The sequence below is a fragment of the Aethalodelphis obliquidens genome, unplaced genomic scaffold, assembly GCF_003676395.1.
Source record: "Aethalodelphis obliquidens isolate GAN/ISIS:26980383/991018 unplaced genomic scaffold, ASM367639v1 scaffold9, whole genome shotgun sequence".
In the NCBI taxonomy this organism is placed as follows: Eukaryota; Metazoa; Chordata; class Mammalia; order Artiodactyla; family Delphinidae; genus Aethalodelphis; species Aethalodelphis obliquidens.
Window position 1 is genome coordinate 25,764,791 of NW_020837953.1, and position 26,903 is coordinate 25,791,693.

At 50.6% G+C, this 26,903-nt stretch overlaps 1 protein-coding gene across 1 annotated transcript in view; it reads left to right on the top strand.

Moving 5' to 3' along the window:
- The first annotated feature begins 13,611 nt into the window (after window positions 1-13,611).
- Window positions 13,612-26,903, top strand: part of CSMD2 (CUB and Sushi multiple domains 2) — a 668,027-nt gene continuing 654,735 nt past the window's right edge. The window contains exon 1 of the mRNA XM_027109194.1: window positions 13,612-13,847. Within this exon, the coding sequence (XP_026964995.1) occupies window positions 13,664-13,847 (184 nt within the window). The 5' untranslated portion in view covers window positions 13,612-13,663. The remainder of the gene's footprint in view (window positions 13,848-26,903) is intronic.

Consider the following 26,903-nt stretch of genomic DNA (forward strand, 5'->3'; position numbering starts at 1 on the left):
CGATTTCTCACTGGGCCTTCCCAGGGACCCTGCGCCCACCGAGGGCCAACGGCCCCCGCCCGGCCGAGCCCCGCCTTGCTCGCCCCAACGCCCCCTCCAGTCCCCCTCTCCTGGCCGCTCCACTGCCCACAGGAACAGTCTCGAGTGCCCAGCGCCCGTCCCGGCGCCCCCAGCAGACACCTGCCACGGTCCCTTCCCTGGGCTGCGGGGTGGACTGGGGAAGGGTCCCAAAGCCTTAAAAGGGTGCTGTCTCCGCGGGGGGCTGGGGCCGATTTGCAGTGCCGGTGGCTCCCACCCCCTTCCCATCCAGCGCTGGAATTCCTCGCTGGGTTTGAAACTCAACGGCTCCGTGCGCGGGGCGCCCTGCGTTCGTTCTGTGCCCCAGGCCCTCCGGTGGGGTGGGGGCGGGGGCCAGAGGACCCCAGAGCGTTTTCCCCCATTAGAGGTCAAGGGCACCTTGCCCCGGCTCGCCCCGCCGCGGGCTTCTCAGTACCCACCTGGACGCCTGCCGGTCCCTGCCCGGGGATCACTGATTTCACCCCTAACTGCCCTTTGACCAGGCGCTTACCACGTGCCAAGCGCTCGGCCTTGAATTTAGTACCGTTATGTATTACTGTTCTACATTTGAGGAAACCGAGTCTCAAAGTCCTAGAGGGGTGTGTCCAAGGCCCACTAGGAAGCGGGGAGCTGGGGTTCAAACCCAGGCACCCCAGGCTACTGATACAGACTGGTTTCTCCAGCGCTGGACTCAGCGGTCCCCAGGGTGGGCGGAGGTGCGGAGAGAAGGTCTAAGCTAACTGTTAGCTGCTCAGTGGGCTCCGCCCCACACTAGAGGGGCTTCCTTAAACTCGGAACCAACATGGGACCTCCGTCTGCCCGGGGCTCTCTAGCCCCAGGAGTCAATGGTTGTTCCTCCAATGTTTCCCCAGTAAAGGATGAGCAAGAGGACGGACGGGAAAGAAGAAGCCTGGACGCGAATAGACGAGATGGCAGCCTGTACATGTAGGGTTGAATCCTGACACTGCCCTTACTAGCTGTGTGACCCTAACAACTGGCTTCGCTTCTCCCATCCTTCATTCATTCCCCAGATACTGATGAGTATCTGTGCTGGTGAGTTGCGAGACAGTGAGAAAGCATGAAGGTGAACGAAACTGGCATGGTCCCTGTTCTCATGGACCCTATATTCTCTCGTGGAGGGAGATAGATCGCCAACTAGCAGAGCAAGTAAGTAAGTAATAATTACAGATGAAATAAGGGCTCTGATGGAAACTAACCAACAAAGTGAGGCAATGGGGAGAGAAGAGGAGTCAGCATCAGATGACCATGCAGGCAGGCCACTTAGGGTAGGTAAGGTAACATTGGAGATGAAGCAGAAGGATGAGAGGGGTCCTTTTTAGTAAAATGGTGTTAAATATTATTAGGAAGATCACATTTCCGGTACATAGTAGGCACTTCATAAATCTGTGTTGGATGAATTCATGGCATACTGTACGGAGTGCCTGGCATACCATAGGTGCCCCATACACAACCTTGCTCTTTACAGAGGGCCTGAGTTCCTGGAAATGTTGACTCTAAATTTTGAAATCCGAGCTTGATTCCCCTTTGATTTTCATTATAAAATTGAAGATGTGTTCCTTTGGGGAAAATTCTGAGGACCTAGACTGAATAAAATTATAGATAAGAATGTAGAAAACCTTTTAAGATAGTGCATTTAAAGGCAAAGTGATCACTTCTGATGAAATATTAATAGTTCTGAAAATGTCACTCAGTGTTTGTGCTGCTTGGCATTTGGTTGGCTAACACCTATGCTTAGAGCAGAACACCGACGACCCTGTGCTGCCCAGGCCACAGGATTCTGGAAAGTTAGCCAGCTCACTCATTCCTTCTGTTCTTTCTCCCCTTCGGCAGGAGACTAGGCAACAGGGGCCAAGGATTGCAAAACAAAACAAAACAAAACACGAAATACACCAGGGATAGAGAACAAAGACAGGGGTGTGTTTCTTAGAACACAGAGCTGAGGTATCTAGAAGAGTCTGCAAAAAACTTAAGTGGCAAACAGTATAGAGGTGTTTCAGAAAACTAAAAGTAGAACTACCATATGACCCAGCAATTCCACTCCTGGATATATATCCAAAAACACAAAAACACTAATTCAAAAAGATACATGCACCCTAATGTTCATAGCAGTATTATTTACAATTGCCAAGATATGGAAGCATCCTAGGTGTCCATCAACAGATGAATGGATAAAGAAGATATATATATATATATATATATATATATATATATATATTTATTTATATATATATATATATATATATATACAGTGGAATACTACTCAGCCATAAAAAAGAATGAAATTTTGCCATTTGCAGTAACATGGATGGACTTGGAAGGCATTTTGTAAGTGAAATAAGTCAGACAGAGAAAGAAAAATACTGTATGATATCTCTTATATGTGGAATCTAAAAAGCACAAATACAATGAACTACTGAATATAACAAAAAAAGAAGCAAACTCAAAGATATAGAGAACAAACTAGTGGTTACCAGTGGGGAGATGGAAGGGGGGAGGGGCATTATAGAGGTAGAGGATTAAGAGATACCAACTATTAGGTATAAAATAAGCTATAATGGTCTATTATACAACACAGTGAATATAGCAAATACTTTATAATAACTATAAATGGAGTATAACTTTTAAAAATTGGGAATCACTATATTGTACACCTGTAACTTATATAATATTATACATCAACTATGCTTTAATGAAAAAATACTTAAGTGGAGTACTTAGAGCCAGTATAAGCAAACCACATCTAATCTGGTAGCCACTAGCCACATGTGGCTGTTTTAATTTTAATGTAAGTAATATTAAAATTTCAGTTCCTTAGTTACATTAGCCACATTTCAAGAACCACGTGTGGCTTGCGGCTACCATTATGGACAGCACAGAGAACACTTTCATTATTGAAAAACACATAGACTCTAGAACCAGACTACCTGGGTTCAAATTCTGAGTTCATGTTTCCTGGCAATGTATCCTTAGGCAAGTTACTCTATGCCTTGGTGTATTCGCTTTCTAGAGCTGCCACAACCAAGTACCACAGACTGGGTGGCTTACTCAACAGAAATTTATTTCCTCACAGTTCTGGAGGCTACAAGTCCAAGATCAAGGTGTTGGCAGGGTTGGTTCCTCCTGAGGTTCTCTTGTCGGCTTGTGTACGGCTATCTTCTCCCTGTGTCTTCATATGGTCTTTGCTCTGTGCATGTCTATGTCCTGATCTCCTCTTCTTATAAGAACACCAGTCATGTTGGGTTAGGACTCACCCTAAAGACCCGATTTTTACCTTAACCACTCTTTAAATGTCCTATCTCCAAATAGTACCTTACATTCTGAGGCACTAGGGGTTAAGACTTCAACATCTGAATTTGGAGGGACACCATGCAGCTCATAACACTTGGTCTCCTCATCTGTAAAACGGGATGACAATAAAGAATATCTATTTTGTAGAATTATTGTAAATGCCCTATTACTACTTAATTATTTAACAAACGGAAAACCCCTAAAACAACACCCAGCACACAAGAGACACCTAAAAGTGCTGTATATTAGTTTCCTTGTTGATTGCATTGAAGTGCATGCCACTGGAGTTTCTCAATAACAGCTTCTGTGCTATGCGTAGGGAGGGAGAACTTTAGCTGTACTGGGGAAATTTGCTTTGTGATGGAGGAATGGACTCAAATCATCACCTAAGCCTTTCTAGGCTTTGTCCGTTTTTTAGCACCAACCATGGCCAAAATTGTGCAAGGCACAGGGCTAGGAGATGAATAACACCTGTAGCCTACACATTGTCACAGGAAGGGAGCAAAGCATTCCAGAAGTGCCTGCTACACAGTAGGTGTGGGGAAAACTGATATACTCTGTGCCCAGCATGTGAAATGGTGTCCAGGACCATTGACTCCTTCGCTTCAAGCTCTAAACTAGGCAGGCACCAGGTTTCACTATTCTACCTTCAGCACCTTGAACAGTGGGTTCAACTTGTGAACCCCTATTACCCTGAGCAGGTTGTTTCACCTCTTTATGCCTCAGTTTGCTCATCTGTGAAATAGGGATAATAAAACATGGACCTCATAGAGTTGTTTTGTGGCAACTGAGATAATACACGAGCTGTGCTTAGAATAGTGAGTCTGGTATATGCATCGTACCCAATGAATGTTAGCTCTCATTATTTACGATTCTGGGATTCTTGCTTTTCTATTTGAAACCAGGAAAGACTCAGGAGGAGACAGCTCTCCCTACCTATTCTCCAGCCGAAGCCTCTCCTCACGTGGCTTCCATCACAGACACAAACACGGCTAGGACGGAGAACTCAGAAAGGTGGGCACGGCCTACGTTCTTTGGTGATTCACAGCTTACTCGTGGAGGCCCTGTCCGTCCTCTAACATAGTTTCAACACCCAGCTCTCACCATAAATATCTCTTTTTAAATGTAAAGGAAAATTGAAAGGTTTTTTTTGCCATTTTGCTTTTGCAAATTTTTGGCCACGAATAATTTATTTAATTTATGGTCAGCTATGATTTCTCACCAATCTTGGTGCCTACCTGGGAGATCTTGTGCAGTAAGAAAACTCCAACCTACCAACTGTTATCAGATGTAATGAAATTCTTATGACTACTAAATTCAACAGTTAATGAAGTTGACATAATGGTACATTTAGCATTTAATTAAATATTTACTGATTTCAATGTTGCAGTTTTCTTCTTTGTATTGTAGAACTAATACTAATAACATTTTCAGGCCTCAGACTTTTTGTAGGACCCTGAAAAGGACAGTGACATGATGCCTAAAGCGACATGTTGCCTAGAGTGGATTGTGCCTAAAGGGTCAAACCGCCCAGAGGGGGCCCCATGCATAGGGAGACTGCAGGCAGGCTTCTTAAGGGACAAACCCCAGAACAGGAGGAAGAGAGGAGGGTGCAGCCATCTGTCACGTGAATGGGCCTCCCCTGGACGTTGTCCCAGGAACTGAACCTGACTTCAGATCAGCCAGCCCTGGGAATTCCCTGGTGGTCCAGTGGTTAGGATTCTGGGCTTTCAGTGCCGGGGGCCTGGGTTCGATACCTGGTTGGGGAACTAAGATCCTGAAAGCCAAGCATCGAGGCCAAAAAAGAAAAAACAAAACAAAAACTAGAGTAGCCAGCCCTTTCCAGGACTTTGGAAAGGACACCAGAGGATTCTAGAAGCAAAGCTGTGGCTCTGGGATTCCTCTTTCCTGGCAGCACCATCGTCAATCCCTACCATTTCCACAGGGCATTTCATCCCTTATTATTGCCTCAATCCTTGCCCATTTGTGAGGAGATTGTTAAGAACTTGGGCGGTGGCAGCAGACACACTTGAATTTGAATTCCTGCTCTGCTACTTACTGAAGGGTGGCTTTGCACATGCTCAACTTCTCTGGCATTTCATCATCTGCAAAGGGATGGAAACACTAGACAGGTATGGAGGGGGACAGTTTCAAAGAGGGACATCTATGAACGTTCTCAGCACAGTACCTGGTGCCCTCCATAAAAGATACCGATTATTGTTGTTGCTATTAGCTATTAATGTAAAAATGGGGGCCGATGAGATCTCCATTTAAAGTTAGGGTAAAGGAAAGCCATAGTTGGTGGAGGAAAAGAATATGACTTGTCAGCGGTGGCCCAGTAAGGTGGCACCAGAGTTGGAAAGCAATTGGTCTTCCGCTTCTGCTTTGGCCTCCCTGCCAGACCCCTGTCGTGATAGGAGCCCCAGGAATCCCTGGAGAGGCTCTGTACGGGGTCCCTCTCAACTAGAAGCTTGGTGTTCTGCCCTTCCTTCCCTAACTTCCAGGCCTGGACGTTGGTCACCAGTATGCATTTATTTAAGATTTATACTAGAGATGATCTGAGGCAGCTTTCAGATTAAAAAGTAAACATTACAGCATCGAAGGATAAAGCAAGAACTGACTCCTGGGGCTTCCCTGGTGGCGCAGCGGTTGAGAATCTGCCTGCTAATGCAGGGGACACGGGTTCGAGCCCTGGTCTGGGAGGATCCCACATGCTGCGGAGCAACTAGGCCCGTGAGCCACAACTACTGAGCCTGCGCGTCTGGAGCCTGTGCTCCGCAACAAGAGAGGCCATGATAGTGAGAGGCCCATGCACCGCGATGAAGAGTGGCTCCCACTTGCCACAACTAGAGAAAGCCCTCGCACAGAAACGAAGATCCAACACAGCAAAAATAAATAAATTAATTAATAAACTCCTACCCCCAACATCTAAAAAGAAAAAAGAACTGACTCCGTCTAAAGAAAGCAGAAAGAGTTGCTGCTTTCAGGTCCCTGAATTGGTCAGGATGCAATAAGGTAATAAGGTAACAAAACTGGGTATCCCTATTTGTCAGCTAAGGAAACACGTCGGAAGGCAGAGTTTTTATTTTCTGACAGCAGAAAATACACATCTTCATCTGCAGAAACAAAATGTTTCCTGGAAATAACCCCAAGTGTGAGTTTATCATGAGTCCTTGTATAAAGGACACTGAGTGACATAGTGGGCAATATATTCAATTCTGTTTTCATAAAGACAGAAATGCCATTAAGTTGGTCAGTTTCTCACATCAGGGTTCTCTGAAGACAGAGAGCATAACATTAAATCATAACCCAGAGAAGGCATTTCTTTAAGGAATTCAGATAATGGAGTCTAGGAGAGAAAACTTTGGGTCCATTCCACAAACATTACCGAGCACCTACTCAACCATCCATCCATCCATCCATCCAGCAAACGTCTACTGAAGGCCCACCATGACCAGGCACTCTGAATGGCACTGGTGAAGATTGCTTGTAAGAGCTGATGGCTGGACTGAGTTTTGAAGGACACAGAAGGAGGGGAGAGCGTTCCAGGCTGAGGGAGCAGCGTGCACAAAGGCCCAGAGGGAAGGAAGAGAGAGAGCACGGCTCATTTCAGGAGCGCAGGGGCCTCAGAATGGCTGGAGCGAGCGTGGTGGGTGGACAGTAGGGAGATAGGAGGCACAGGAGAGAGGGGCAGCCAGGGGCAGGAAGGGAGGGTCTAGCAGAGAACTTGGATTTCACCCTGTAGGCCATGGAGAAACATCTGGGGAAGGCAGGGAAGCTGTGAAATCAGGTTAGTGTTTTAAAAGAAAAGCGGCACAAAGGAAGACATGTTGGATGGGACAAGAGCGGGGTTGGGGGACCCTGTTATGCGGCTGCTGTCAGAAACCCAGAAGAGAGATGTGGAGACCTGGCTAGGACCTGGGAGATGCTAAGGAGGCAGAATTTAGAGGACTTGGGAGCTGCCTGGATGTGGGGGCTGAGTGAGAGGGGAGGCCAGAATGATCCCCCAGGTTTCTGGCTCAGGAACTGGGTGGACGTGGAAGCTGGTTCCTGAGATGGGGGACCGAGCAGAGGGGCAGGTTGTGGTGCAAGATCAGAAGTAGGTGAGTTCAGTTGTGAGCAGGCTGGGGCAGAGCATCGTGCAGGACATCTAAGAGCAGAGGATGCCAGAGGTCGCCAGACACTCAGGCGACCTCCAGAAGATTCTGCCGTAGGGAACTCCCAGTCCACTGCGGGGGCAGCAAAAGAGAAAGCTGTCAGTTACAGAGAGACTGGGGAGTCGCAGAGCAGAGGGACGGTGCCCCTCCTGCCTGCCCTCCAGCACCCTGGACCGCTGTGAGCACTGCAGGTTCTTCTTGCTGGGTCTATCTCCCTGCATTTGTCCACTCTGCTTTCTCCCTGGAAGGTACCACTTCTTACCTGCCCCTCTCCCCAGGCTGAGCTAGAAGCCCTTCTCATTTCCATAACATCCTGTAATTCTCCCAGGGTCATTATGCTTTGCTGTTTAACTCTTTTCCCAATAAACTATCCATAGCCTGAAGGCGAGGACCAATGGTCATGTCTTATTCTTCTTTATATCTGTTTCCTCAGCACCTAGCACAGAGCCTGGTGTGCAGATTAATGTTTGTGGCTGCACCAATAAAAGAATGAGTGAGGAGTAAGCAAATGATACTGAAGAAAAAACATGGAGGGGTGTACGAGGGCGTTGCTAGCTGCTGTAACACACCTCGATATATTGGTGTCTTTTTGCTGTTAAAGATCATTTCTCACCTAACAGTCCAGTTCAGGTGTCCCAAACGGGTGGGTGACTTTTCTCTACAGGGCGATTTGGGATCCAGGCTTCTTCCATCTCATGGCTCTGCCATCCCCTAGGGACCCCAAATGCTCTGTATCCAGCCAGCAAATGGAGGAATAAGGGTGGGAGGATTTTATGGGGTAAGCCTTGAAGTGACACACACACCGCTTCTGCTTACATTCCTTGGGCTAGAACCCTTGTCTTATGACTGCACCCAACTGCAAAGGGGGCTGGAAAGTGTAGTCCTGGCTAGGCAGCCACTTCTCAGTGATAAATCGGCACTATTGACATTTTTGGCCAAATAAATCTTTGGGGTGGAGGGGGGCTTCCCTGGGCATGTAAGGTGTTTAGCACCATCTCTACCCCCTAGATGCCAGTAGCACCCTCCAGTGGTGACAACCAAAAATGTCTGTGGACACTGCCCAATGGCCCCTGGGGGCCAAATCACCCCTGGTGGAGAACCATTGCTTGATACAATGGAAGGGGAGGCATACCGCTCTGATGTCCAGCTAGCTGGCCATGCTGCAAAGGGCATCTAACTAAGCAGAGGGTGTGTGTTGCGGGTGCTGGTTAGGAGAAGCGACCTGAAGGAGGTGACACTTGAGCTGAGTGATTAGGAATCATCTCCTCTGCACAGTGAGAGAAGGAATGGTATTGCACTCAGAGGAAGCAGCGAGAGTGAAGGCGTAGGGGCGACAATAGCATAGCTGATTGGAGGAACTTCAAGTAGAGATGAGAGTCTAGCATAGCCCCTCTCCTGTGGATTATGCCCCCTGACAAGCAGAGGAAACATTTGACCTCTTTTGCCACTGACTCGTGTTCTGTCCCTTTCTTTGTTTCACAAACACAGGATTTTCTGCAGGAAATGCTAGAATTCGATGGTCCCAGCATTTGGTAGCACTGGAGGAAGGGTCCAGACTGTGGGCCCTTCTCACATCCCCCTCCTGGTTGTGGGGCTCCCACAGCCTCTCCCAAGTTTGTCCTGGGCTTTTTCTTCCTGAACCATCTCTGTTACCTTTCCTTGGGAAGCAGATCACTGTCATCTCTACGGTGACAGCCTTGCTCTTAGGAAATACTAGCTTCCGTCCCATCTCGTTCATCATTTTAAAATCTCCACCCTCCACTCAGACCCCAGGCTTTTCCTCTGAGCCCTCGCCTTTGCCTGTAGCCCTTCGCTGCCATCCTACTCAGCCCTCAGCCTCCGTTTCTGCCCTCGTTACTGGAGCATCCATTTGCTGGCTCATTTTCTCTCTCTCGGCTTCGGCAGGTTCTTCTATTTTCTTCTTAGGTCAGAATGAAACTTTCAGGGCATCAAGAGTGCAGCCCCTACTTGAATCAGGCCAAGTTCTCCAGAGCACCAGGCCCTGTTTTCCTTCTAAAACCAACTCTGATCTTATCTGGATAGTAGGCTTATCTCGGTGAGTCACCACACCACATTGGGCTTTTTTCAATGTGATATCGTGGAGAGACCTTGACCCATGGCTGCCTCTTGCTCCTGGGGAGACAGGAGTGGGTAGGCAGGGAGCCAGCCCTGGGGGCTGGGCTGAGTCACACTCTCCTAGGCTAGAGAGGGGAGGGCTATTATAATCTCTTGGACCCCTGCCTCTCTCTTGGCCTGCAAATGTTCAGGGCCCCATATTTAGTCTTCAGAGCCGCGCACCTTTTCAGACTACTTTTTTTTTTGCGGTACGCAGGCCTCTCACTGCTGTGGCCTCTCCCGTTGCGGAGCACAGGCTCCGGACGCGCAGGCTCAGCGGCCATGGCTCACGGGCCCAGCCGCTCCGCAGCATGTGGGATCTTCCCGGACTGGGGCACGAACCCGTGTCCCCTGCATCAGCAGGCGGACTCTCAACCACTGCGCCACCAGGGAAGCCCTCAGACTACTTCTTGATAAAGCAGTCACACTCCACGCAGCCTCATCTCTTTAAATCTATTTTCTGACTGTCATGCATTTCTTCTCTCTCTTCCCTCCATCTGTAAAGACCTCTCCTTCTGTTATGTGCTGAATTCTGTCCCTCCCTCTGTCGAAGTCCTAACCTCTAGGACCTCAGAATGTGACTATCTTTGGAGCCAGGGCTTTAAAGAGGTAATTAAGTTAAAACTAAATCTGTGAGGTGAGGCCTAACCCGGTATGACTGGTGTCCTTATAAGAAGAGGAAATTTGGGCACAGACACGTACAGGGGGAAGACAATGTAAAGATGTAGGGAAAAGACATGCCGTCTACAAGTCAAGGAGAGCAAACTCAGAAGGAGCCAACCTTGTAGACACCTTGATCTCGGACTTTCAGCCTCCAGAACCTTGAGACAATACATTTCGTTGTTTCAGCCACACAGTATGTGGTACTTTGTTATTTGTTATGGCGGCAGCCCTAGCACATGAATACACCTTGTACTTCCCCCTTTTTAAGACTAAAATCTGATCTCCTCATCATCCCCTAAGAGACCCTGCACGATCTGGTTCTGGTCCCATCCCCTCCCTCATCTCTTAGGTGTCCCCTCTTATTCACCTTGACCCGGACCCAGCTGCCTTTGCCAGTCCCCCTCCCTTTTCAGGGCCTTGCCCTTCCTTTTCCCAACTCTTTGCATGGCTGTTTATCTTAATTTTCAATCCCACCTTCAAGGTCACCACCTCAGAGAGGCCTTCCCAGACCACCATTTAAGGTATGCCCCGTGTAGTCCTTCTCACAGCCACTATGAACTTTTTCTTTATAGCATCTTTAATTAGTAACTTTATATATAATTGTTTATTTATCACCTGCCTTCATCAAGCCAGGGACAGTTCAGTCAGGTGTATATATCTAGCGCCATGTCTGGCATGTAATGATGCTCAATTACTATTTGTTGAGTGAATCAACCTTCCCCTCATCAACGTATCCACGCTTCAGGGTCCAGCCCCAATTCTACTTCCCTCCTTAAATTGGCCTTATGATCCCCCAAGTCCAAGAAAAGATTACGGTCTTGATATGCCTTTGTTACTGTCTGTAACATGCCTTTTTCTGTCCTGGCGATTAGCACTGCCTGGGTTGTGGGGGGGTTTCCATCTGTGCCCCGCATCCTCCCATGCAGGACCGCACACTGTGCATCTCTGCATTGCCCACAGCACAGCCTGGCACAGGGCCCAGAACTCAGGAGGCCTCAGTAAGTATATGTGGGCACAGATAGATCAGAGAGAGGGAGGAATGGTGGAGGAAGTGAGTAGCTGGGCCAGTGTCAGGAATTAAAAGGGTGTCCCTGCCCTCCACGGCCCCCAGGGAGAAGGATGACAAATGTCCCATTGCCAGGGAGGGTTCTGGGGTAAACATCAGCTGTGGGTTGCGGCCACAGAGCAAAGTTCTGGGGCTGAGGAGGGAGTGGGGGAAGCCCACTGGCCTGGAGCCCCAGAATTATAGAGCAGCCCAGACTCTCTCCTGCCCAGCTGTGGGCTGCAAGGGAGGGTTCTGCCCGCTGGAGCTCGAGGACCCCTCTGGCAGGAGAGGGGAGAGGCCCAAGCTTAGGAGCCAGGGCTTTCCCCCCCAGGGAAGATCCCACCAAGAGCACCCCCAAGGCTGCCACCCACCTACGGCCCAGCCAGTCCCTCCCTTCTCTCCAGCGGTGGCGGGAAGGCCAAGGCTTGGCTGGCTGGGCCCTCTCTTTTGGGGGCTGGGCTTGGACAATGGGAAGCGACAAGCCCCCTCCTCGCTGCTCCAGGGACATAAAGCAGGCCTTTCACTGTGGAGTTCTGGCCGTTTCGGTCGGTTCTTGGCACCCAGCGAGGCGGCGTCGGGAGGGGCGAGAATGCCAGCCTGTTGGCGGTGGGGAAGGGGCCCGGCGATTCTGAGGCCGCTCACCGGCCCGGGGCTACCGGGCTGGCTCCCCAGCTGCGGGATGAGCTCATACTGGGAAACCGGAACAACTTGAGGTGGAGGAGGGAGCCGGGCATCAAGGGAGCTGCGAGATCGGGAGATCGCGGCTCCGCACAGCAAGTTTTTCTTGGGGGGCAAGGACGAGCATCCACTCCTCCGGCCCTGTCCGCCGCCTTCCCCACTCCGGTCGTCAGCCCCATAGCCCCTTCCACTCTCTTTCCCTGAAACTCCCACCGACCGCGGGCCACTGGGCCCTGGGCTCGCAGATACTAGAGCTCCGGCTTGCCAGCCCCCCAAAGCCCCTAGCGCAGCCTCTCCCGGGTGCCTCGGGCAAAGGCGGAGGGTGTTCCCCCGCTAGTGCCTTTCCACCCCGCGCGCCGGGGGGACCTCCTCCCCAGGCCCTGCCCCTCCTGCTTCCCCCCGTAGCGTCTGTTCCCTCTCGCGGAGAGTTTGGCGTAGACAGCTAAGGAGCCATCGTGACTGACGGAGGAGCCTACGAGAGACGAGACAGAGACGGCGACCGAGTGGGGGTGGGGGATCGGGTGGGGACCGGCGCTGAGCCCTTGGGGCCTGGCGGCAGCGGCGGCGGGAAAGAAGTGGGGAGGGGCTCACGCCATTGGGGGAAACTCGTCTGGTTTGGGGCCAGGGCTGGGAGGAGGAGGGTAAGGATGAGAAGAAGCCGGGTCCGGTTATTTAATTTTGAGGATAAATTGCACAAGTAACTCTTGCACCGTTCCTCTCCCAACCTCACTTCCCCTCCCCCACCGCAACGGACACAAGCACGCCTCCCTCCATCCCGAGATTTTGCCTTAGGGTAGGGAAGGACGGAACGGAGCCAAACCCGCGGGTTCCCCCACCCCCGCCCCTCCTTCCCTCCAGTTCTTAATCCTGGGTCTACGCACACACACCCTTCTCCTGGGATGGGGTAGGAGGCTGCTGCCACTGGGGCTGGTAAGCATCGCCCCACGCCGCAGATTGCAAGTTCAAAGCCACCACCCAAGATCAGCTCGTAAGAGCCGTGACTTGGGGAACCGCGTCCTTCTTTGGTTACCTTTTCCCAGACAGTATTCTAATTTCCAAACGTGGAAGAGGCGTGTGTGTACGTGTGTGTGTGTGTGTGTGCGCGCGCGCCTGTGTGTCAGTATCACTGTGTGTGTGCGCGTGTGTGTGTGTATGGGGGGGTGTATTATGGGTGATCTTATAAATGGAAACGAGAGAACTGAACTTAAAAGAAACTGGTCAATTGTAAAACAAACAGGAATAAACAACCCTTTAGATGTAATCTGTGGTTTCTCTGGAGGTGGAGGTGGCGCTGAAGAGGAACACCCGCCCCCTCCCAATATTTTCTCCTTTGCTGCGCCTCCACCCCCAGCATTTGGAGCGGCGGAGAAGCGGCTCCGGAGTGATTAATCCGGGGATAATTCACCCCCCCCCCGCCCCCCGGCGCGAACCCCCCGAAGCGGGATTGGAGCGAGTCATTTCCGAGAGCGCAGCGCGCCTCTCCCCGGCCGGGCGGACACTTGGTTCATTCCAGCCGCAGAAGCTCAGAGCTCCCGCGTACCGGGATTTTTTCCGAGCAGAAAAAAGCTCCAGAGCTCTCCTGACCTCCTTTCTCCTCCACTGCGAGGGGAGCCTCTCCCTCGGCGCTGCCGGTCGCGCCATGCCGCGCTCGCGGGGACGGAAGCAGGGGCGCTGCGGCTGCCCCGCGGGGAGGGCTCGCACCGAAGCCGGGATTTCGGCGCTTGTGCCGGGCGCCGGGAGCCGCTGGGGCCGTCCGCCGACACCGCCGCCGCCGCTGCTGCTGCTGCTGGGCTGGGGGCTGCTCAGCGCCTCGGCCGCCGCGGGTAAGTCCGGCCGCGCCGGGGAGCCGGCGGCCGCCGCGCGCCCCGCCCGAGCCCCGAGCCCACCCATCCACGACCCGGTCCCTGTCCCTTCCCCCCGCCCTCCGCCTTAACCTCCCGCCCTCTCAGACGCCGACCCTCCTGCTCAGCCTCGCCTCTGCCCCCCCCCTTTTCCCCCACCCTCACCCGTCCTCCCCGCCATCCTCACCCTCACTGCTACCCACACCCCCAGCCGCAACTTGGCCGGATCCGGCCAGGGGGCCTGGGAGACAGACCATCCCCGCCCGGGGTTGCGGGGCTCCCGGACCGTGGCTTCAGTTTCTTCAGCCTCCCAGCCCCCAAGGTGCTAGGCTTTTCCCAGATAAACTTTCCTGGAGCCCTCCCCGCCTCCAGATCCTCGTTGGCACGCCGGTCCTGGGGGCTGGAGCGGAACGGCGCGCCCCCTCCCCATTTGCGCGTCTGCAGGGTCTGCCCTTCCCTGCCCCCGCCCCTTTCTCTCGCAACTGAAGCCCGCGCCCCCGCCGGAGCCGCCCGGAGACTGCGGCCGCCACCCCCCTCCCCAAGTGTCCCCCTCCCTGGGCGCTCTGGGCTGGGAGGGGGGTCAGCTGGGCGGGGGTCCAGAGCACGCCGAGCTGGAGGACTCAGGTGGGGGCTGGAGGGTGCTGAGCGACGGGCAGGCGGGGGCGGGGGTTGCGCCCGGGTGCAGGGGAGGGAGTGTCGCCGCCAGGCTCCGCGTCGCCACATTGCCTTCGGTTTCCACTCCGCGCCAAAGTGCCCTTTCCCGCGCCCTGCTGCAGCCAAGCGCCGGGTCTGCGGCAGCGGCGGCGCGGGCGGCGGGACCTGCTCCCGGCGACTGAGTCGGGGAGGCGGACAGACCTGGCGGGTGTGGCGAGTCCCGGAACTTCGCCGATGTGTGGCCGCAGCTTGCTGACCGGGAAGGCACGCGGACCTTGGAGAGAACCCAGTCCCCACTGGGAACCACTGGCCTCGACTGCTGCCCTTCCGCTTTACCCCCTGCACCCCTCCGAGGCTCAGCTCTAGCCACAGCCTAGAAAGTTCTGTGTCCCCGGGTGGGGACGGGTCCGACGGGCGATGCCTGGGGCCGCATTTTTATTTAGCCTGGAAGCTGACACCCACGGGGGGAGAAAACCCGTAACACCTGCTGCCCAGGCTTTGACTGAGCACCTCCGGCCTGGAGCTGTGTTGGGTTTTTTATTTACTTATTTATTTTGTTTTTTTTAAACCACCGATTGAACCTTTGAAGGCTTGGCCTCAGCCATCCGAGCCTCTAGGTGGTCCCTTTTTGGAAACTGCGACACTTCCCTGGCGAGCTCTTCTGTCCACTCTGGGCTCCAGCATCTTGTGAGCCAGTGCCCGCAGACCGTGTCGCCAGCTCCTTAGCCGGGAATGTTAGGGCTGCTGGTCGGGAAGGGCGCCCCGAGCCAGCCCTAGCTCTCCCATCCCTACTTGACCGGACTTTCTCAGGTTCCCCTAAGAGTCATAGCGGCCGACACCCAGAGAGGGGCGCCCGCGGTGCGCGCGCCTAGGAGCTCAGGCCTCGCGCACACCCACACCCACTGGGCGGCTGCACAGTTCACAACGACGCCGCTGGTCACCAGACTTGCCACATGAGAGGTGGGGGTACCGCTGGTACCGGCTGTCAGGCCTCTCAGACATGTGTCCAGGAGCAGCCCCTGCTCTGGCTTAGCAGACCTGAGATTACCCCTAATATGATCCACCTGGGTTTCTGGCTCGATTTGTCCCTGCCCCTTGGGCATGTCATCCCCCCAGGGAAAGAAGGCCGACTAGCGGAGCTTGCACACTGCTGGGCTGTGTTGGAATCCTGCCTTGGAGAGATCGGTCGGCTTGCAGCTCTTTGGTTGGCAGAGAAGTTGGGGGTGGGAGTGCTGAACGGCTTGGGGGAGGGGGTGCTTGCTCTCTGGTGGGCGCGCTCTGCCTTCCCGTCCCGCATTTACATGTGGTGTTTGACCTTGCCAGCAGCAGAGATTTGGAAGTGGACTTGGTGACAGATGATGGCAGGATTTGGCACATTAGAGGGGGAAACACATTTATTTTGTGTTCTCTTCATGCCGTTGACTTTAAAACATGCTCAGGACTGCGCCGTCTCCCTTCCTTGGCCCGGTGATGACTGGATAAAATGAATATAGGATTTGAACCTGCCTTCAACTTGGACACTCACCCCTTCCATCTGTGCCCTCACACTTCCCCTACCCCCAGCCTCCCTAGAGACCTTCCAGCAGTTACCTCCTCGCCCTGGACGGTAGCTCAATCACTCTCCTGTCTTTTGTTTTCCCTAAACGACTTAATCTCTAACATAAAACAAGCCAACCAGACCTCTCGGCCCCATTGACCTTGTAGCTCCCATCCCATCTTTCCTTCTCATTTACAAGTTAACTCTCTTCAGACGAGTCCTGAACTCACTTTCTCTGCAACTATTCACTCCCTGCTGACCGGCTTCTGTCCCCAGGACTGGAACTCTCTAGGAAAGATCACTGGGGACCCCCTTAATCGCCAAACCCATCTGCTTTCTCTTTCTTTACCTCTCTGAACTGTGAACACCTTGGATTACTTCTTTTAAAATTTCTCTTCCCTGGGCTTCCGGCACACTGTGCTTGGCTGATTTTTTCTCCTACCTCTTGGCCGTTCCTTCCCAGTTTCTAATAGTAGCACTTATTCCCCTCTTGAAAGTCTGGCTTCCTGCAGTGTTCCATTCCTTATGCTTTTCCTCATTTCCTTTCACTCCTCCCTGGGTGAGCTCATCCAGGCCCATTTCTTCCACTACCACACTCTGAAGCTTCCAGACAGGTCTCTCCTGCCAAGATGCTTCTCCCGATATATGTCTATTGGCTTCCTAGCCCACGGAAGCTCTGGATCTAGACAGCCCATAGAACCGGCTGACTGTTGGACATCTTCACATAGATGTTTCCCTTCCAAAGCAAACTCATTAGCTCTGCACCTAACCTCCAGTGTCCTCCATGCAGGCTGGTGGGACTGGCAGCTTCCCAGTTACCTAGCCGGGAACCTCAGGATCATCCTCAACTCCTTCCTTATCAGGTGGCCATCAAGTTCTGTCAGTTTCATGCTCTCAAATGTTCTCAAACCTGGCTACTTTTCTCCGAATTAAGCAGCTCTGAGCATTGAAAAGACTGTTATGCTTCCCATTTCCTTAATAAGTAATTTAAAATAAAGGCAATATTAAAGCGTAAGGGTTTTTATACTTACGGTTTAAAGTTCTGATTTTTCCCATGCTAACCACTTCATTGCTTTAAAAGAAATCAAATATCAAATTAGTTTTTAAAAAATTCTCCCTGCTTTGCTTGTTTTCAGAGGCCTCTTAAAAACTGGAGCACTGACCATACCCAGTGTTTGATGACACTACTAACTGAATTGTATTCAAAGTAGTTATTTATCTGCCTCACGTATTGAAGTGTGAGCTTCCTGAGGGCAGGGACAGTGCTTTATTTCTCTTGGCCTCCCCAGCACCCAGCTCAGGACCTGGCATAGAATTGGTGGCTGATAGATGGTTGTTAAATCAGCAGATGATTTTTTAAAATATTTTTTTCTTGGACAGTTTACTAGGGGCTGATAAGCCTAAAATAATAGTTTTAGGGATCAAAGAAGCCAGTTGGTTTGCAGAGGTAATGCGACAACAAAGCCACCTGATCCCCAGTTGCTTTCCCTCCAGAACCAAATGTCACAGATTGGTAAGATAGCTCCTTAAGTTCTAGAACCAATGCAAGAACAAGCCCTAAGCATTACCCACCCCCCCACCCCCCCAGGAAAGGCATCAATGTATGGATTTGAACTTCCATTTGCAATTGAGCTGTGCGTTTATGGTTTTAAAAAAGAAACTGACCACAGCAGAGAGCGTTGACCATATCTTGGATTGGTGACAGTGTAGCTCTGTTGAAGGTGAGGCTAGAATGATGTGGAAAGGCACTGGAGAACCAGGTTGCCAGGGCTCGGACACTGCAAGGTTTGGGTGTGTCCAGAAGAGTCCAGCAGGTGGCTTCAGCGACACCAACTTGCCTCATGTGTCTCATCTGCCTCTGTTTCATCATCATTGTCATGCCAGCAGGATTTAGGGACTCTGATGGCTCAGCAGAGCCAGATGTTCGTTGTTGGAGAACTAGCTGATCTTCAGACCTCCCCAAGGCTCAGGCTGCCTGCCTGCAAAAGGGACAAGGCATCCCTGTGTTTTGGAAGGGATTAGAAATCAGAGATGCAACAGGCCCAGCACATACGTATTGATTGTGCCCATTGAATGCAAGATGGGGTTGGAACGGGAACACTGAGGACAGAGGACTCGGCCAGGAAGTCTGTGCACCCTCCCAATATCCTCCTCCACTGCTCAGAAAGCTGTACCCAGGGGAGTGACACTAACAGCTGATGTCTGTTGAGTCCTCACCATGTGCTGATGGCAACCCAAGCACTTACATGTATTAATTCGACCCTCACAGCAACCCAGTGAGGCCAGTAATATTATTCTGCCCATTTTATCCACAAAGAAATAGGTTCAGAGGGGACACATAACTTAACCACACCACTAGTCAGCCAGAGATTGAACCCAGGCCTGCCTGACTCCAAATCCTTTACTGGTACCCACCCTGTTATCTGATTTCTAAGGAGACCCAGCTGGTGCTACCCCTGGACTCCTTCCACACAGGCTGCCTATGTCTGTCGTGCTTTTCCCACTGGGCTGTGTCCATCAGTTATGCTGTGATGCTTTTAGCACTTGAGCCTGGATCTCAGCCTTCCAACTCCTCAAGCAGCCATGGTCCATCCGTCTCCACCACAGCTCCTGGAGGGTGACTACGAAGCCGTCCTCGATTTGCTTCTAGTCCCAGGCACCAGTCTCGACTGAGCTCTGCTGTGAACTCTCACAACCCAGGTTGTAAAACTCCTCGTATTGTAAAACTCATCAGGACATATCGGGATTTCTTGTTTAATGAGACAATGTCTGCCTTTCCCTAAGGCTCTATGAACTCAGGCGAGCAGTGTAGCCCAGATCACAGCACATAGCAGACACTCAATAAACACCTGGTGAAAGGATCAGAGGCAGGTTCTCTGGAGCCCAGGGTTCCCTTTCTCTATCACTGTCCTTTTGGACATTCCCCCAAGGCAAGGGGCTTGGAGGAGTGGGATGTGATGAAGGGGCATCCCCAGGTGGGAGGCGGCCCTATGTCCCTCTACATATTATCAACAATAGCTCTCCTTTACTGAGTGCTGGCTTAGTGCTTTATAGACATTCCTATTCAATTCTCACAACAATTCAGGTAGTACAATATCACATTTGAAGAGACTGAGACTCAGAAATTAAACAATTTGGCCAAGATTATAGAGCAGATAGGAGAGGAGACAGGATTGAACCTCAGGGCTTCCTGACTCTAGGGCCCATCCTTTTAATTCATGGAAAGCATCTGTCACAGTGCCGGACCTGTTGTTAGCATTCAGTGTATGTTAAATGCTGCCACTACCTCTACTGCTACTACTATTGTCCACATGCTTTCTGCACCAGCCTCTTGGAATTATAAGAGAAACAGTTCTCATCCTTTGCCACTCTAAGATGCCACCAGATGGATCAGCAAGAGTCTTTCCTCTGCTCCTCCCACTGAAAGCACACTCCTAGGAACCTGGCCGACTCACCCACCTATCAGGCCTTGTTAGTACACCTCTTCCTGGAGGGGTGAAGAGGGCGGACCCTTTAGCTCCCCCTAGAGGTTGGAGAATGTCACTGACACTGCCTTCCTTGGGTTTCACTCTGAGTGGGATATGGCCTCCCAATCCCTCCTCTCCGTCTGCTATAGAGATTTTCCACGACAACAGGGGAACATCTGGGTGAACCTGAAAATGGAGGGTTACCTCAGAGTTTTCCACCTCACAGAGACACTGTCTCAGGATTCAGCGGCTTTGAAGAGAATTCGGCTTCCCGTTGGGCCCACAGAAAGCAAAGGGTAGGCTATGCAATGTGGATTTCTCAACTTGAAAATAGTGGTGTGGTTCTTAGAGCTCTTCCCTGGTTCTTGTAAGTTAAGAGAAACATGAAACTCATATTTATTTTCTTTCTGGATGTGGGAGCTCAACCCCCTGGGCTATCTTTTCATACCCCACCTTTAAAGATGAGATTCTTTTTGGGGGGGCCTGTACCAATTCAAGACATAATAAGAATTACATACTCTTTAGAGCACGCTTTTGATTCCCTATCAGTAGATGAAGCATTTTGGAAGTTGTTTGAAAAAAAATAAAGATGAGATTCTGAATCTTCTTTTCCCTCCTCTTCCACCCCAATACACACTGAACTCTTAGATCTCTGGGGTCCTTTGGCTTTCTCATATAGTTTCGCATGACATGAAGAATGGTCATGCCCTGTATACATTAAAAAATGAGAACTTTGGCCAAGCAGGAGATGGGAGGGGAGCGGGCAGGAGATGGGATGGGAGTGGATGGAATGGAATATGATGGGGTGGGATTGGAGAGACAGGATAATTTGAGATGGATTGAGATGAAGTAGGAAGGAGTGAGTTGGGGGAGGATCAAGCATGGGTTGGGATGTATATTGGGATGGAACAGATAGAATGAATTGGGATGGACTGAGATGGGTGGTATGAAATGGAATAGGATTGAGTAAAATGTGATGGTTTGAGGTGGAATTGGGAGATACAGAGTGTTCGGGGGATTGACTGGGATAGGACGGAGTGAAGTGGGATAGGATTGGGTCAGAATGGATTGGGATGGGATGGGATGGGATGGGATAAGATGGGATGGGTGGAGTTGAGTTGGGGTAGAGTGGGACGATCGGGATATGGTAGAGTGGAGTGAATGAGTTGTGGTGGGATGGGGTGAGATGGGGGTGAGTTAGGATGTATTGGGGTGGCTTAGGTTGGGTGAATTGGGAGGGGATACGGGAGATGTAGTGGGATTATATAACCAATTGAGTGGGCACTGTGAGGAAATGGGAAATTAAGGAGGGTACCAGAAACAACCTAACCTGCTTCACCTTATTGTAGCATCTTCATCTTCCTCCCCAGAACTCCTCAGTTCCTCATTTGCCTGAACTGTGAAATTTCTAGCAGATAGAAAGTCCCCATCAGCCCTTGGTTCCACACTGGTGTCGATTCTAAAATGCTGATGGCTCCGCTCTCTGCTATTAGGGGTCATTCTTCAGGGAGAAATTGGAAGTCCTGTGTGGCCACCACCATGAACCCTAGCAGAGAAATGTGCCAGGCACAAGGCAGGAGCCCCAGTGCAGCCCTTGTCAAGCCCAACATCAGAGAAGGGCACTGTGCCCACCCTGGAGCTAGCGGGGTGGCTGTACCCACAGAAAGCAAAGTTCTGGATAGTGTAGGGGTTCACCTCTGTGGTCCCCTCTTTTGAGGAGTTTCCCCACTGGAAACTGCCTTTCACTTTCTACCTATTTGTTTCTTATTGTTGGAAAATTTTAAACTGAATTGAGCTCTAAGGAGATGTCAATTCTGCCCTTGAAAATCATCGTTATAAGGCACTCTTGTGGTGCTAAAAATAATGTCTGTGTAGTTAAATCACTGACAGCACCAAGATAACTCTTAGAAACTTATTTGAGAATCTCCCACGTGGTCTGGAGCAGAAAATAAGGGCTCATATTGCGGCGCAAATAGCCTTCCTCCCTGTCCATGTCTCATTTATACTCAAGTGCAATTATAATCCAGAAACCTCAAAAAATTATGTGTCCTTGGTTTTCAAATAGGCAATAGAATAAGGTCCATTATTAAGTAGCTACATCTATTCATTGATGGAAAGTAAGCAGGTGTGACAGTTGCAACTTGAAAGGGAGAAAGCAGAAACTTTGAAGTAGACCATTTGAGATACAAGCGAATTATCAGAGATTGCCTAGGCATTTTGTGCAGGGTGATTGATAACCCTTTCTGAGATGAGCAAGGGTGGTAGAGTCGACTCAGGCCCCGGGAGGTTTGTCTGCGGGTTGCTGCCTAACTCCCCACCCCAGCCTGAGTCTTACCACCTCCTGCCCTCATCACTCCTCCATCACCGTGTCACGGGTAGGAGTCAAAGGTGGAGAGAGGCTCAGAGACTGGGTGAGGCTTGGTGATGGTGCCTGGGATTTCTGGCACATTACTTGGCAACAAAAAGGAGGTGAGAGTTTAATGATTTATTTTCAATCCATGACCAACAAGGACCTACTGTATAGCACAAGGAACTGTGCTCAATATTCTATAATAACCTAAATGGGAAAAGAACTTGAAAAAGAATAGATACATGTATATGAATAACTGAATCACTTTGCTGTACACCTGAAACTAACACAACATTGTTAATCAACTGTACTCCAATATAAAATAAAAATGAAAAAATAAAATAAAATAAAATGTTTCTAGCATGAAAACTGGCCCTGCAAGGATGGCATCCCTCCCCCCAGGGACCCGTGTTGCCCTGCTCTCCTGGCCTTTGTCTTTTGTGCAGTCCTAGAAGGGTTGAGCCATGGCAGATTCATAGCTGAAAGGAACACGTTCTGATATATTTGATATGTTTCTTGAACTTTGGCCTGAGCGTCAGGAAACTAGTCTTCCAGCCTTGGTCATGCCTCTGCATCTCATTTCTTCTTCCTGGGCCTGACTTCCTTGCCTGTAAAGTGGAGATAATAATACCCACCTTGTCTATGTAATGCTGATAATGGGCATTATTTAATCAACAAAACAGAAAGGACCCAGAGATTTTAGAGTAGGTCACCAGTGTAAGCCCCATCCGATGGGAGATCCTGCCCCGTGGCCAGGCCGGCTTGGCATGCCAGGGATGGGAATCTCACTACGTTTGCAGACAGCCTGCTTGGCTGTGCCTCAGGGCGCAGGGGCAGTGGATGGAGGAGGGTGAACTCACTCAGCTTCCCGGCCCGTATCCATTCTGACCCTCCAAGTGGCTGATCCTGAGAAATTGAAAGGGAGGACATGAACAGTTCCCATCCACCGCCCATCAGGTATCTGCTGCAGCCTCCTCCCTTCCCACCCACCCGCCTACCCCGGGGCAGCATCACGAACTCAGGCCGGGAGAGGTGATTGCTAGGGCTTCATATTCACTAAGACATCCATCCAGGGGACAAGATTTGCCCCGGGGCCTTTTAACTCTAGCAAGATGGAAATTCCCTGTGTTTGAGGACCACTGGGACTCACATCTCCTGTGACATTTTGTTCCAAGAAACACGGAAAGAGGAAAATGTAACAAGGATAGTTTTCCTGGTCATGTGGAAGGCACTGCTGGGTGTTTTTTGGTTTCTGCTTTTTTCTTTGAGCATGACATGGAATTAACCTACCGTCAGATCATGACACTTCATGATCATCTATCTATGAAAGGTTCCTTTCTTGTTTTATTTTAAAAAATTTCCTTCCTTTATCCCCTATCCCAAGGCAATTGTTGCCTTCTCCCATCTGTACCCACTCTAATACATTTGATATATATCTTGAAATATGCATGGATCCTTATACAATATGTACGGTTGTTTTGTGTGCATATGTAAATTTACATAAATGATAGTGAACTGTAAATTTCATCAAGTGTCTTGTTTTATTGACTTAGAACTATATTGTATAGATCTAGCCCTGCTCCTTGTATGTGTCTAGCCCTTCACTGCACTATGAGCTGTGCGTCCATCACATTGTATATATCCACTCCCCCTGGGAATAAACCCCTGGCTTGTCTGTAACTCCTCCTGACTACACATGAAGCTCTGGAGAACAACCTTGTACATTCTCTCTTGGGACCCCGTGTAAGAATAACTCTGGGCTATACAGAGTGGACGGTTGGGATTCCTGAGTTAACATGTTGATTTTCTATGATACGCCATAATATTTTCCAGAGCAGCTGAGCTAGGGCTCATTTCCACCAAGAGTGCACTAGAGTTTCTGTCTCCCCATGTCGTTACCAATACTAATATTGTCCACCTTTATAATTTTTTTCCATTCGGATAAGTTTAAAGCGCCATCTCGTCGTTTTGTTTTGTTTTGCATTGCTCTGATGACTAGTAAGTTTGACTATCTCTTATATGCTTGTTGGCTATTTGAGCTTCTCTTTTTGTGAATTGCCTAGTCATATTCTTTTCCTTTTTTTTTCCGGTACGCGGGCCTCTCACTGTTGTGGCCTCTCCCGCTGTGGAGCACAGGCTCCGGACGCGCAGGCCCAGCGGCCATGGCTCAGGGGCCCAGACGCTCCGTGGCATGTGGGATCCTCCCAGACCGGGGCACGAACCCGCGTCCCCTGCATCGGCAGGCGGACTCTCAACCACTGCACCACCAGGGAAGCCCTCTTTTCCTATTTTTAAATTGGATTTCCTGTCTTAATTTAGAAAAATCTGGGTTTGATTTTCAGGAGTTCCTTTTATATTCCAGATATTGCCCTCTGTCAGTTTTAGAGATTACAGATAACTTCTCCCAGTCTTTCATCTGTTTTGTTTATGATGTCTTTCTTTGGACAGAGATGCTTCATTTTGAGGAGGTCAGATTCATCAATGTTTTGTGGAAGGCAGAAGTTGGGATACACAGCTGCACTGATGAGCTAAGGGGCAGGGTGGGCTCCCAGGCCCACCTGAGTCCATCCTTCTACAGGGGTGGCTCTGTATGGAGGGCTTTGAGCAGCCCCAGAGCCTTCCTGTCCATACTGGGGCCCCAGTTCCTATAGGAGGTCTTTCTTCTGGCTCAAGGCACTGTGTTTTAGAAGGTGCCAGTTAAACTACAAATAAATTACTGGATGGGTGCCACACTTAGAGAATGTGAGGGATTACTTAGCCCTTCAGCAGGCATTTATAGAGGGCCTGTGCTGGGCCTGAGCTCTCAGATGCATTGGGGACCATAGACAAGTTTCAAAGATAAGGGTACATAAGAGAGACAACTGCCCGCATATTCATAGCAGCATTAGTCATGATATCCAAAAGGTGGAAATAACCCAAGTGTCTATTGATGGATAAATGGATAAACAAAATGTGGCATCTACATACAGTGTAATATTATTCACCCTTAAAAAGGAAGGAGAGGGCTTTCCTGGTGGCACAGTGGTTGAGAGTCCGCCTGCCGATGCAGGGGACACGGGTTCGTGCCCCGGTTCGGAAAGATCCCACATGCCGCGGAGCGGCTGGGCCCGTGAGCCATGGCCGCTGAGCCTGTGCGTCCGGAGCCTGTGCTCCGCAACGGGAGAGGCCACAACAGTGAGAGCCCCGCGTATAGAAAAAAAAAAAAAAAAAGGAAGGAGATTCTACATTCTACAACTTGGATAAGCCTTGAAGACATTATGTTAAGTGAACTAAGCCAGTCACAAAAGAACAAATACCGTATGGTTCCAGTTATATGAAGTAGAGTAGTCAGGACCACGGAGACAGAAAGCAGAACGCTGGTCGCTGGGGCTGGGGGTTGGGGGCTTGAAGGGAATGGGGGTTGTTTTCTTAATGGATAGAGTCTCAGTTTTGCAAGATGGAAAGTTCTGGAGATGCACGGTGCTGATGGTTGCACAACAATGTGAAGCACCTTAACGCCACTGAACTGTACACTTAAAAATGGTTGACGTGGTCACTTTTAGGTTATATATATTTTGCCACAGTTAGAAAAAAAGAGGGGTAACTCTCCAGACTCCAGGGGTCAGGAAGGTCTCCTAGAGCAGGTGATGTTTAGGCTGAGACTCGCAGGATAGATCGCAGAGAGCAGATGAAGAGAGGCAGCAGGGGGAAGGATTCCAACAATGGAAACATACCTGTACAGGCTCATGGTTGGGTGGAAGTGAGGCATGTTCAAGGTCTGGAAGTAGCTCAGTGTGGCAAATAAGGGCCATGAAGAGTCTAGAGGGTTTGGAGCAGGGGTGTGGCCCCATCAGCTTGGTTTGCTGGTGCAGGTCTTGAAGGAATGCGGTGATGTTGAGGGCAGGGTGCGGACCAGGGCACTGCTGGGGAAGGCAGGTCTCGGTGCCCCTTGGGGAGAGGTCAGCAAGGAGGATATGAGGGCATCCTCTTCCTTCCTCATTTTTTTTACCCTGTTCCCCACCTTCCCAGAGAGGGTAAAACAACTGTCAAAAGTCCATGAAACCCACGTAATAACTTGTGGATTGTAAATCACAGTTCTGTTAATCCTGCCTCAGTGAGAACATCCCACAACTTTCTGCAAGAAAGAAAGTTAAAACAGTTAATCTACCTGCTCGGGGATGACTCCACAGGCCGTTTCAACATCCCATCTCCCGCGGAGACCTGCTGTACTCTATCTTGTCCAGGTCGCGTGTGCCCCTCCACATTTTGGTCAGTCTGCGCCCCCTGGTCCACCTCCTCTCCTCTTCTGACCTCTCCAGTTATCTCCTGCCCCTTTCCTTTCCTGCTCCCTCCTTTTCCCAGTCCTGTTATTTTCCTGACACCAAAAGTCTTCATTCTCATTGTAGAGTCATCCTCCCACCCCCAGCCTCACCATCAATTTGAGCCTCCTCCTGACCTTTGACCTTGTTGCCTCCACCCCCTCCTCACCTAGGACCTGCCCTCTCCATGCCCTTTCCTTTAGCCAGGCTTCAGCTGACCAGCTCTGTCAGCAAGGAGGATTTTCAAGGCTCTTAGCTGCTCCCATCTGCTTAGGACCAGTGGGGCTAGGTCCTTTGGACATACACTGAGCTCCCAGTGCAGTGGCCCCGGCCTGGGGGCCAGGGATACAAATACCATTTAAAACCAAGTGCCTTCCCCAAGGACAGTTACAGGCTCCTAAAGGCCCAGGGAACTGTGAGAATAGAGGAGGGGGAGGGGCAGCAGGGCAGGCTTCACCTAGGGGTGTAAGCAGGCTCTCCAAGAGTGAGCAGGCGTCTGGAGGAGGATAATATGAGGGTAGGAGGTCCTAGGTAGAGGGAGTGGCCTGGACGAAGGCTTGAGGCAGGAAGCTGTGTTGGGAGATGTCAAGTTTGCATGCCCCTCCATCAGCATCATTATCATGGAAGCTGGCATCGGTCCTTTAGGGAACTCTCGGGAGATGCTGAGAGCTGTACTTTCCCCTCCCTAAACCTTGTGGCATTCCTAAGAAGGTGATGATTTTGCAGCTGAGG